Source organism: Schistosoma mansoni, chromosome 2, assembly GCF_000237925.1.
Source record: "Schistosoma mansoni strain Puerto Rico chromosome 2, complete genome".
In the NCBI taxonomy this organism is placed as follows: domain Eukaryota; kingdom Metazoa; phylum Platyhelminthes; class Trematoda; order Strigeidida; family Schistosomatidae; genus Schistosoma; species Schistosoma mansoni.
The window spans coordinates 21,758,878-21,772,652 of NC_031496.1; the positions used below are offsets into that span (position 1 = coordinate 21,758,878).

General features: G+C 32.1%; 1 protein-coding gene across 1 annotated transcript in view; it reads left to right on the top strand.

Moving 5' to 3' along the window:
- Positions 1-3,495: 3,495 nt before the first annotated feature.
- Smp_157380 (hypothetical protein) overlaps positions 3,496-13,775 on the top strand; it is a gene marked incomplete at its 5' end in the record, with an annotated part of 45,583 nt that continues 35,303 nt past the window's right edge. The window contains 6 exons of the mRNA XM_018796083.1: positions 3,496-3,540; positions 4,158-4,274; positions 4,417-4,488; positions 4,544-4,618; positions 10,182-10,277; positions 11,923-12,060. Coding sequence (XP_018650331.1) covers positions 3,496-3,540; positions 4,158-4,274; positions 4,417-4,488; positions 4,544-4,618; positions 10,182-10,277; positions 11,923-12,060 — 543 coding nt within the window. The remainder of the gene's footprint in view (positions 3,541-4,157; positions 4,275-4,416; positions 4,489-4,543; positions 4,619-10,181; positions 10,278-11,922; positions 12,061-13,775) is intronic.

Consider the following 13,775-nt stretch of genomic DNA (forward strand, 5'->3'; position numbering starts at 1 on the left):
TTTTTTTTGTTTGAATCTTCCCATTGATGTTTAGGACTACAACTGGTTAGTCTCTAGTTGGCATATGTGCATACTGTGCGTATTGCCTCGATATAGTTTTAATTCACAAACACTGTAAGCAAAGATGAATAGTGGCTAGCAGTGGAATACAGTTTGACGCACGTTTCGTCTTATTTGGGACTTGTCAGCTGGATCTACCTATATCTCAGAGTTGGTGTTCACTCTGAGATTCGAACCCAGTACCTTTCGCTTCAAACATCATCGCGTTATCCATTGAGCTAAAATTATGATATAATTTAATGACGTATAACATATAGCAATTTTTGGTTGAATAATTCAAATCTAGAGACTACATAGAAGAATTGGCATGCTATTTATTCATTCCATTAACCCTTTAAGAATCTTTAAATAACAAAACATATTTCATACACTATATTCCAATCAGTCATAGAATGTTTCAAATTCTTTCTTCTTAAATAGAACATGATCAATGAAATTTTTTTTGTTTGTTTTAATTTATCATTAAGATTAAGTTGTATGAAGTGTTTATTTCTATTTTTAAAAATATAAACAAAAAAATCAGTTTTACTCAACCAAATAACTAAAAACTGACTCAAAATTCTTTTAAACTAAGTGAGTTTTTCATGAGAAAGAACAACTTCTCTTTATTTTACAAAAATATATTTGACCAGAATGAAAATAACTTCACATTGATAGCGTCTTTAGCGTATTTTTAGCGAGTTAGTTTTCTACTGGATAGAGTCACAAACCTCATGCTCAACCCTCCTGCTTTATCCGGGCTTGGGATTGTCAGTAGGCTCTGGAGGGGCTACAAGCAGAGTTTCATATTGATAATTACCATTATATTATTATTCTTATTGCTGTCATTATAATAACAATTCGAATATTTTTTATTATATAAAATGTTAGATTTAAACGTTAGAACGATATACATACACGCGATCAGCTCATATATATATGTATTTATGTATATCAACCTATATTATCCATAAATGACTATGAACATTGAAATACACTTTGGAATTTTTATGTTACTTTAGTAACTTACTAACATACACTACTATCTATCTATCTCTCTCTCTATATATATATACCAACTGAAGAAGTACATCAACTTCTAATTAAACACAAACTCAAGTCCATTGACAATATTTTTCTTTTTTAAACTAATACCCACACATACTTTTAAACCAACACAAAGATTAAAATGAACCTTATAAGAACTATATGATTATGTATGTATGTATGTATGTATATATATAGTAACGTTTTTATGCATAGTTAGTTATAAAAGTAATAAATTATTAATCATTAGTTAGATCTTTTTTTATTTTATTCATATAATAACTTGTACTACTAATAATACTACTAATATACTACTTATTATTTATTAATAGATTAAAAAAGTATTATTTATGTTTTCTTTTAAAAAAAATTCGTATTTTACAATAAGACTATTGTCTATTGAATATTTTATGATTGTATATCTATTCATAATAGTAGGTGTAGATATTTGTGTATGTGTGGTGAAACATTAAAAAAAAAGAAAAAAAAGAAAAAGAAAATTTTTATTTGGCACAGCTATCATATTTCATCATAATTATAATAAATTTATTGATTTATTAATCAATGAATAAATGGTTGTGTATTGTGTATGAGTTTCTATGTATATATGAATAGAACAGACGACTTATAAGACAGTTATAGTTGATTTCTCTTTTGAAATTCTATCCGTTAAATTAATGATAAGATGTCAAGTAGGATGAAGTACCAATGTGTTATGTACTTTAAATCAAAGCTATTTAATACTGGTTGTTGTAAATTGTTGAAAATATATAAATTTATGTGATGACAAGAAAGATATGTGGAATCATAAGTTTAGAAATTACAAAAACGTATTTTATTTGCAACAAGGTAATCAGTTAGTATGAAAGAAAATGATTTCAATTACTGAAATGAGTTATTATTAAAATAATAAAGATGGAAACTGTTGTAGTCAAACGAAATCACTGTTAACTAACATGTAAGATCTTAAGGTCTTTAGTTCTAGTCCATATATCATGGTGTCATACTGCAGGTGCTTCAAGTCAAAATGAAATAGATACTCTGTTTATTTTAATTTTTAATCGTTCTTTGGTAGATAGTGTAGTGAACAAAACACAAGTGAGGACAATCGAATGTATTTAACCACAAATTACAAACTATCTCACTAAATTCTGATAGCCATACAATAAACAGTTAATTTGCAAAATAATAATCAATTGTCTTAATCTTTACTGGTCTTTCTGCAAATTTTAGTCCATCTTCTCTGATTTCATTGTTCATGCATTTTCGTACCGATTGCGCTTCATTTCTGTTCTTTCCTTACCGATCCGTCAAAATACATTCTATATCTGACCATCACCATATACTACTTATATGGATATAAGTAGACCACACCACAATAGTACTTTATCCTGACATTACTTCAATCCATAAAAATTTCTTTCGAAGTTATCATACTTCTGATAAGTATTTTACTGGAGTAGTAGACACTATTATTAGTGATCTACATGGATATGGAGATTAGGGTGAATATTTATCAAAATAACTTGTTTGTTATGATTTTTAAGTAATTGGATTGATTTACTGAATGAAAACAAGACGAAACTTATCAATGTAAATAAGTAACCACCTGAACTGAATGAGTATCATTCAGAACACTCTTTAGTAACTATGTTTATGAACGAACTTTCTCTTGTTGGTATACCCGTACATTTGTTCACTCCCAACGTGTTTGATTGCATTAGGTTAACAAATGCTCACAAATTATGAAAACCCAATCTCTTAGAACCAATCTTATAAGTTTTCATAGATGCATGTCGTGTAACCGTTCCCTAATATCATACAAAACGAGTGTTTGATTTCTTTTAGTATCTTCATACTCTTCAAATGGTATGGAAACTATGAAATGGAGGTATTCTAGTAACATAAACTTACTTGTTGCTGACTTAGTACAGGGTCATTATTATTAAATCTGCTAAATTGGTTATATGGCAAGATTCTGGTAAATAGGAAAATTGTAGATCCCTGATATTATCTTCAACACGGATCTGTCAAACCACCTATAAGAAGCCATATTATCGATACAATAAAAAAAAATCAAGAGTAAGACAGTAATTCATCAATGAAATCAGAGGAGGATTTCTGTTTTACAGAATCTATTTTCCTAGTATCTCACTAACTCCAAATAAGTGATGACGATGATGATAAATGAACCCGATGTAGGATGGATTCTATATAATCCCCCATATGGTTTATCGATCGATCATCTCACACAGTACAGGTAATAGAAGTCGAATACGAAATGTGTTTTAAATGCATTTATTTCAGACATACAACAAGCAAGGTGATAGACGTACTATGAATGTGAATCAGTATTTTTATAACTAATGTAAAAAGACAACCAAGTAGATAGGTAGACATATATACACCATGGATGTATTAAAACAACCAAGGGAAATAGCTGATAATGGCAAGGTTATGCAAAGCAAACAATTAGGACTAGAATGATTTATCTGTCCAAAAGCTAGGACAAGCCCATTCAAGCGTTACAGATAAGGACAGTAAGGATAAAAATGACTTACTGATACCTGTCTAATTGTCTATAGTCTAGTTGCTATAATTCACATCGTAAGGCCTGTGGGTTGAAGGCTTGATCACGTATGTGATTATGGATATGCACGGCTGTTCTAAACTAGTAAGAAAAAAATAGTGAGTTCTGATACCTTATTTATAATCAAGATATGTTTCAGATTTTAGGATAATTTTGTCATGTTAAATAGGTCACGTGTAACTAAGTTTTTCACTCGAGCCAATTCGAGGTGATCAGTTTTGAGTCATGTCCGTTACTTTATAACTTAAGGTGATTAGGTTAAACAGTTCTACCATAAAATATTTCTAGGATATTTTGAGGTACATCACGTTCCACATATTACCTCTATCTTAACGTCAATACCTGAATGCTGTATAGAATTAATAATAATGATTTCAAGTCAAAAGTTATTAAATATGATAGACTTTAATTCTAACCCTTTCTAATACCCTTTGCATGTTTCACAATTTCTTGTTGTTGTTCTTTTCTCTGTATTACATAGAATGCATGTGAAACACCGAATTTCGGTTATACCCACCAAAGTTTGGAAGATGAAATGGTTAGACAACAAACAATTGAAGGATCATCAAAATGGATCAGAGAAAGTGTAACCAGTTCGGTATGATATAATATAAAAACACATTTTTGACATTAATCCATTTTTAATTTTTAGAATCATGATATTTTGAATCAAATCAGTTATATAACAGTAAGCATTTATATTTAAAGCCATATAGTATAAATTACTTTTTCCATTATAGGAACGAGTTGAAACTAATAAAGACTGTTTGCATTATTTAGCTGGGATTACAAGTATGGAAGATATATATTCTGTAAGTACTAATTATACATCATGTTGAATGTAAATTAATATATATTTGTTCATAGGATGTTGCAGCATTCAATGCTAAACGTGCATTGAAACTTATAATGGAAAATCTCGATAATAAGTTTTGGAGAAGAGTAAGTCTATTCGTATATATCTTGTTGTGTGTATGTGTGTTTTTTTGTCAAATAAATTCATACACATCAAACGAGATTTCAAACAGTTTAATAATACATTAGTGGTCCAATATTTGACTTCAATTAGATCGGGTAAATCATCGTTCTTGAATAATTGCTGTTGAAATATACATCCTGACTATTCTCGTATATTATTATCGACTTAAATTGCGTTAGTGAATAACGGAATTAAATAAGCCAAACACGAGAATGGATTTTTGAATGAGTATATTTTGTAAACTGATTGATTTGAACAAACAATCAGAAGGATGAAGTGAAGAGAAGAGAGCGAAGAGAAATAATGTGCAGTGGAGAAGGCGTGTGAACCAACTCGATTTAATCAAACGTTAATTAATATTTCTAGTCAGATAAAAATAGGTTACAGACATGTGATGAGTAGGATAAGAAGTGTACACACATGCACTCACATACTGGGTTTATATACCAACCAAACAGACCACATTGTATCATAAAATAGAAAATAATATTTGTACAAGATTTGGCCAAATGTGGCTGTGAATAGGGGGGAACAGTAATCAATAGACCGGGGATAACTCAAGAATGGTAAATCGTATAATAATATTTCATAGTTCAAAATAAAGCTTAGGATAAGAGGAACACGAATACGAATAGTTTAGTTACTTAACAATTATACAATAGGAAATATACATATTACATTGGTCTATAAATAGTCCTCAAAAGTTACCATTCACAATTCTCTTCGGGATACAACAGTTTATTCATTTCTTTGTACCTATTTTTTAAATCTTCGAATAAAGTAAATTGGATTTGATGACAACTTTTGGTTTATGTTTATAAATTTCCTGTTCTGTAGCAAAACAATCAACTCTAGCTAACATATATACACAATATTTCATCAGAACTTGTGAATCCATAAATTAAGACAGATTACTTAGTTACCCCTGTTACCCTTCGTCGAGGAGCATAGGCCGCTCACTAGCATTCTCTATCCAATTCTGTCCTGGGAAATCCTTCCCAGTTTCTATTCATCCTTTTCATACCTGCTTCCAATTCTCCACCCAGTGTGTTCTTTGGTCTTCCATCCTCCCGTTTTCGTTCAGGATTCCAAGTTACCGCTTGCCTCGTGATGCAGTTTGGTGATTTCCGTTATGTGTGTCCTATCCAATTCCATCGTTCTTTCTCATTTCTTCCTCAGATGAAAGCTGATTTGTTCTCCCTCAACAGTAAGCTGTTGCTGATAATATCCAGTCAACAGACATTCAGTATCTTCCGTAGACAATTGTTTATACATACTTGTACTGCTTTGATGATGGTTGTAGTAGTTCTCCAAGTTTCAGCTTCGTACAATAGAATTGTCTTGAAGTTCATATTGAAGATTCTGAATATGGTATTGATTGGCAGACAATTATTTTGAGTTCCATATGTTCTTCAATTGTACGAATGCTGTCCGCCTGTAACTCTTCTAAGGGTACTGTTGGTCCCAAGCTCAAGTAGTGAAACAGGGTTGGGCGTGGGGTCGGCAACCCTATCCTTTAGAAAACATCCTTGCTAAAAAAACTCTGAGACAGATTAATTGCACACATTTCTTCATTATTTTATACATTGAATCTGATAAACGTCTAAAACTTTAAAATTTGCTTAAATTCTAGTACGTTTGGTACAGTTAATAATAAAATGGAATACAGTATCCATACAGTTTAAATGATCTAATTTATCTAAAAACTATGTTCTGTGAGTTCAACCTTATGACACTAGTAAATTTATAGTTTGAAAATAATCTTTCTATCCAAATCGAAATGGGGTTCACATGATTTCATGTGACTGATTTCATGTGTTTATTCAATTTACTTTTTTTCCATTAGAATTTTCCAAATATTATATCATCCACCTGTAGTCGATATTACATTTCTCAACAAGTTAGTAGCTTCGCATGTAAGGGATAGGGAATTTAATTACATGGAAAACAACCAAACATCACTATAAATGATTTCTTAGTTACGATATTATGGCATATTGTGACACAGAATGATATATTTATCTATGTTATTCATTCTACTCATTTATTAGTTTATATATAAAGTATTGATTCATTTTTTATACAGAAAAAAGGAAAAAAATAATAGTTGAATTCATGAATCAATCTAAATCTAGACTACCATGGAAAACCTGGAAGCACTGGACGGCTGTTTCTACCTTGTATGAGACTCCTGAGCAGTGCGCATCCATCATCCCTCTACGCGATATTCGAACTCAGAACCTATCGGTCTCGCACGCTAACTCTTAACCTTTAGACGGTGGTGAGATTTCATGGATTCGTGAAGTTTAGACATTAACACCGTGGATGCTGGCTCAGTGGTTTCGAGGTTAAGCGTTCGTGCACGAGACCAAAGGTCCTAGGTTGGGATCCCGCGAGCAGGATCGTGATTGCTCACAGTTGAAGAGTCCCATACTAGAGCGAAACGATCATTCTCTGTTTCCTGGTTTCACATGATGTTCTAGCTGTAATTGACTCACGAATTCGACCATTAGACTACTAAGAACTCCACAAACCCCCCTGATAAAAATGAAAAATATCTGTTATTTCGTATAAAGTACTGTTATTTTATTGAGCCAGAATACATCAAAACTACCTGCATATATACATCAGATGTTTGTGTAACATTTTGATAGCTATTGAGTTACAATGTCAGGTTGAATAGTAGTATAATAAAATGTTATTAATACAAAATCACTTATTGTAAATGACTGTACTAAGAATTATCTATTCAATTAATGTTTACATAAAGAGTTCACGTGTTACGTATGCTTGAACACCAATTACTACGACATACTATGCTGACTAGTATGGGGGATGATTGGAAAAAGGTTAGGGGAGGCCAAAACGTGGCATCAGAGCTTGAAGTCACTAACTTCTAGTCTTAGCCTTGTTGGCAGATGCGGACTACTTGGTTGGGGTCCGCATGACTATCGTAACCAATGGTTGGAGATTCTGTGTGCCATGCCTCATAATCGATCACCATGGCGCAGGTGTATACACTCTTTATCTTCTCTTAAATTGTGAGATTAAAATTGCTTCATATCTTTCTTTCTTCCTGTACTATATCCTTATATACAACCTTTCTTTTATATATTACCACCACTAAATTAACTACTTCTATGAATTCGGTGTTCATCTTTTTGTGCTAATGAGGTATGGCAACTTGAACCGATTCATATGTGTGCCTGACTGGCATAAAGAGTTATTCATCGGTAAGTAAATTCCTCAAGTTACCATTACAACGAGTCAATAAAAAATTCATCCTAAAAACTATCATGTTATTTGATTTCAGATTAATTAAATAAATAATAATTTAGAGTATTTAGTGGTTTTTAATTGATTTTGTTATAAATAAAATAACATATTTACAATATCTTATTGAGTAGAAAAATTAGATTTTTCCGACATTTCGTGACTCAGTTCAAGTCACTTCTTCAGAGAATAAACAATCAGATCAAAGTTATTCCAAGATTAGTTTTGTTTTGGTTATTTATCCTATAAAGAAATGGCTTAAACTGAGTCAAGAAACTTCAGAAAATCTAATTTTTCTATTTACTGGGACATTGCAAATATATTATTTTATTTACATACAGTGAATACTTCATTCGAAAAATGTCATTCGATCGTCTCAGACTTTGTTGTTCCTTCGATTCCACACCAATCACTCTCTGTTCTCGTTCTCTTCTCTTCGACTTCCTCAACCTTCTGCCGCCATGCATTCCACTTTCGACTGGTGATACATATTACTTATATCTTTTGACATCAGTAGCACACAGTACAATATTAGCTTAATCTTATTCTTACCATTGTTCGACAATTCATAATTTATTATTATCTATGAGAATGATTAGTCTGAAGAAGTGGCTTACATTAGGTCACAAAACGTTAAAAATACAAGTTATCTACTCATTATGCTATGATTGAAAATGTACTGATTATTAACGATCTATGTGAAATGTTCGAAAATCCTTTCTTGAATTGACTTAGATTTCATCAGTAAGAATAATACATGAAATAGAAAAACGAAGTTTAAATCATCGTTGAAAGTTAATAAATTTATTAAAGACAATGATTGGTTTATTGACTGTTTTCAATTTTTTGAAGGAACAATTTCTACTTGGGATTGTTTATATTGTTCTCATTTTGAAAAAAGTCGATACGACTTTATATAATATAATATAATAATTGGAATCGTGAAAACCTTCCACTCTTGATAAAATAATACTTGAATGTGTTTGGCTAAAGATATGAATAAGTAACTTTTATATACGAAAGAAAGATATCACAGTACTGTTGTCAGTTACCTTATTTTCAAGTGACCATAAACACAAAATGTAGTCCATTTAAACAATTTCAATAATTTTAAAGTTACATTGCATAATGGTAAGCGTTTTTCCGCAAGTGGGGTCGCTAACTTCATGCCCAACCCTACTCTTTTATCCGGGCTTGGGACCTGCAGTGGCCCTTCTATCGCACACGCAACAACAAATACAGGAGAAGAGGACCAGTGTAGTAGCAGCCTCAGCAGCAGTAGGTTTCAACATACACAAAGGGAAAAGCAAGTTTTTCCGATACAATACAGCATGCACCAATCCAATTACACTTGACGAAGAAGCTTTGGAGGTTGTGAAAGCCTTTACATATTTGGGCAGCATCATCGATGAACACGGTAGATCTGATGCAGATGTGAAGACGCGGATCTACAAAGCAAGAGCAGCATATTTACAGCTGAAAAACTTCTGGAACTCAAAACAATTGTCAACCAACATTAAAGTCAAATTTTTCAATACAAAGGTCAAGACAGTTCTACTGTATGGGGTGGAAACTCGGAGAATAACGGAAGCCGTCATCCAGAAGATACGGGCGTTTATTAACAATTGTCTACACAAGATACTTCGGGTCCGTTGGACAAACACTATCAACAACAAACTACTGTGGGAGAGAAGAAACCAGATTTCAGTGGAGGAAGAAATTAGGAAGAAACGCTGGAAGTGGATAGGATACACATTAAGGAAAGCAGCCAACTGCGTCACAAGACAAGCCCTCATATGGAATCCTGAAGGTCAAAGGAGAAGAGGAAGACCAAAGAACACATTGCACCGAGAAACGGAGACAGACCTGAGAAGAATGGACAAAGGTTGGATATGATTAGAAAGGAAGGCCAAGGACGCAGTGTGTTGGAGAGTGCTGATGGGCGACCTATACTCTATTGGGAGTAACAGGCGTAAGTAGTAAGTACATTTCATACTGTCTATAGTTTAGTTGGAGTTCTGAATGTCACAATCAATAAATGTCTCAAATCTAAGTAATATAAATCTTATGTAATACTACATAAGATCTATATAAAAAAAATAAAAATCCTTATTATGGTATCATCAAATTTTGTTTACTTGAGAAATTAGCGTTTTTTCCTAAATTTTGAATAATTAATACAAGACTTTGGTTGATATGTAGATATCGATTTTTTATGTAAACATTATACCATTTATTTACTCTTAACTTTAGAAATTATCTGGACCTATCAATCGATGCTGGCAAAATCTTGGTCGATATTCAGAATTAGCAACTATACATCTTAAAAATGCTGCCGATTTTCATCAGGTAATACTGCTCTCTCTGAATTTGCACATTATACCAATTATCAATTAATTCTTCAACTAACTAGATTTCTTTGGAAAAATTACTGTATGACAATTAATGCTTAATTGAATCGGATATCAGAAGTGGTTTTGTGAAGTTTTCGGCATTTTCATAGTTGAAATCGTGAGTCAATTGAAGCTAGACAACCCGGTCTGTTGTGAGATATCAAGTCACTGAAGACAATTGGTGAGCGGTTGCTCAACTTCGTGGATTGGTCAGACATTAACACCATCGAATGCTCAATGGTCTGGTGGTTAAGCGCTCGCGCGCGAGACTGGTAGGTCCTGTGTTCGAATCTCGCAAGGCGGGATCGTGGATGCGCACTGCTGAGGAGTCCCACAATAGGATGAAAGGACCGTCCAGTGCTTCCAGGTTTTCCATGGTGGTCTAGCTCTAATTCACTCATGATTTCAACTCTGAAAATGGATCAGATATATTTAATAAATTTATATCATAATTCTTGTTACGTAATCTGGACAATAATTTAGGTACGATTATCCAAAATAATACATTTTATAACTAAGTCCGTTATAATTACTCAAAATCTAAATCACATTAACATCAGATCTAGTTATTCTACATTTATAAACTTGGAATTACGCAATACATCTTAGCGACAAAACCCCCATAGTTCAGAGTTACAAATGATTGAAATGAGTTATTCCTACCGCTAGTATTTCAGTTTGGCCTCTACAACGTAAGGTAAAAGTGACGTTGGTAGTTTATTGATCAACTCGGACTTCTAAAGACATACACTTTATCTTCTTTTCCCATTAGTGACTTAACAGTTGAACTTTTAAAAACTATGCTTAATTAAAAAAAGATTTCAAAGCATTTATTGAAAAACCAATGTATTAACACTTCTTTCAATAATTTCTATATCACTGCAAATGAAATTACACATAGTTATCATAAATATAGTCAGAGGTGACCTTAAAAAAGGTATTGATTGACGTTTAATTGATTAAATAACAATATGTTTCTCGAAAGATTCGAAAAATTCCTCGAAAATTTCTTCTTAAACTAGAAATTTGAAGGTATGTTTTAAACAGATAATATTAATTCACTTAGTAATGTTTGTTTGAATCTTCCCATTGATGTTTAGGACTGCAACTGGTTAGTCTCTAATTGGCATATGTACATACTGTGCGTATTGCCTCGATATAGTGGTAATTAACAAGCATTGTAAGCAAAGAGTGAACATCAACTCTGAGTTGCAGGTACATCCAGCTGGTGAGTCCCAAATAGGACGAAACGCGCTTTCTGAATTCCACTGCTAGCCACTATCCATCTTTGCTTACAGATAATATTAAGTTTGTCAAGTTCTTCAAAGACAGATATCCGAAAATCCAGTATTCAGATATACTTTTTAAACGAATCAGTATGTAATTTCATAATCACATGTAAATCCTCATAAGATTGGGGAAGTTTAATTGACTAGAGCAATTCATAAACTTGATGTGAAAGACATCTGATTTACGAACAATCTCCATCAAAACTTTGCTCATGTAGACTCTCTCAATATTACTCAGCATTATCGTTTTGGTTTTGAATAAAATTTGAGATAAAAAAGTTAAATCAAACTCTTCTATTTTTGTCTTTCTAGTTTTACTATGATGCCAGACATTTAGAAACTAAACTTTATGATAGACATAAAAAATTTCTATATAATCGTGGACGATTTGCTGAAATGAATCATGAATATTATACAAATTCATCAAAAGAATTAAGAGATTGGTTAAGAGTAAGTATAAATTATTTTTGAATTTGGGCAATTTGTATGTGTATTCTAATTTTACAGAAAAAAAGTTTGCGTTATAACGAATGCGTGCGAGTGCCCTATTTGATTTATGAACGTGCTGATCCCCGCCAGTCAGAGAGGAGCGAATTATCGATCAGAGATATGATACACAAAAGCCCTATGAGCAGTCTTGAGTACTGCCCGGTCCTGCTTTCTACCTAGCAGAGCCCAGCCAGTTAAGTCCAGAACACCAATAATGGCCTCTACAATATGAATCATTGTTCACAAACATGCTGGGTTTATAGACCAATCAAACAGACCACATCGTACCATAAAATAGAAAATAACATTTGTACAAGATTTAGCCAAATGTGGCTGTGAATAGGGGGAACAGTAATCAATAGACTGATGATAACTCAAGAATCGTATAATCATAGTTCAAAGGTTAAAATAAAGCTAATGATAAGAGGAACACGAATACGATTAGGTTAGTTACTTAAAAATTATACAATAAAAAATATACATATTAAACTGGTCCATAAATAGTCCCCAGATTTACCATTCATAATTCAGCGGGGGATATAACAGTTTGATTATACTTATCTTGATTGAAATCAAATTGTATGATCAGCTTTTTATCAAATAGTCATGTGTACCTTGAAGATCAAAATCTACACTAATTTTAAAAGATTAATCATATACTACTTAAACATAATTTTCAGTAGGCACATGATATCACATCAATTTAAGTAACTAGTAATTTAAAGTAATATGTATATATATTCCAAAAACGTTTATTGACAAAATGATATATCAACGTTTTCACTTCGATATTGGATTCAGAATAATTAGGTATGATAAATATACAAAGATATATATATATATATAATGAATCTTTCAGTAGAGACTAAAATTATAAGAAAGATGAAAGAAAAAGAAAATTAGAGAAGAATTTATTTGACCTCATTTCTTTGTTAATTTTAATCCATTCATTTGCTTGATATATATATTTATGTCACATAGCAACTAAAACTTTGTATTGTCTGGTATCACCTGATATATATGATAAAGTACCTAGATACATATATCATAAGCACTTGGTGATTATAAGTTTAATAAAATTAAAGTGTTCAGATATTAGTTGGAGTTCAAAAGAAGGAATCAATGTACTTTTAATTTCTTTTCTTTTTTTCAAAAAAAATATTCTACATTAAACATTCAAATCAGTTAAATAAGTAAATAGAATTTTGAGAGAACTTTAACTTGGATAATTTATATTTTTGATTATTAAATATTTTATTTTATACAGTTGAAATCATGAGTATGTTGAAGCTAGACCACCATGGACAACCTGGAAGCGCTGGACTACCGTTTCATCCTATTTTGGGATTCCTCAGCAGTGTGCATCCAAGATCACTGTTGAGGAGTCCCACAATAGGACGAAACTGCCGTGCCAGTGCTTCCAGGTTTTCATGGTGGTCTAGCTTCAATTGACTCATGATTTCAACTGTATAAAATTACTAAAATCTCCAAAAGACCCCCTTCCAAATATTTTATTTGTTTGATTAAAAATTAAGAATAATGTGAATAATAGAATAACAATTAGTTCATTTTAGTCTACACCAACCGTCGCTACTACCGATTGAAAGGTTTAGTGAGGTCATTGGATTGGCTTCGTTGTAGTAGCTTTGTCGCTCGACTGATGCTAAGATGACCTA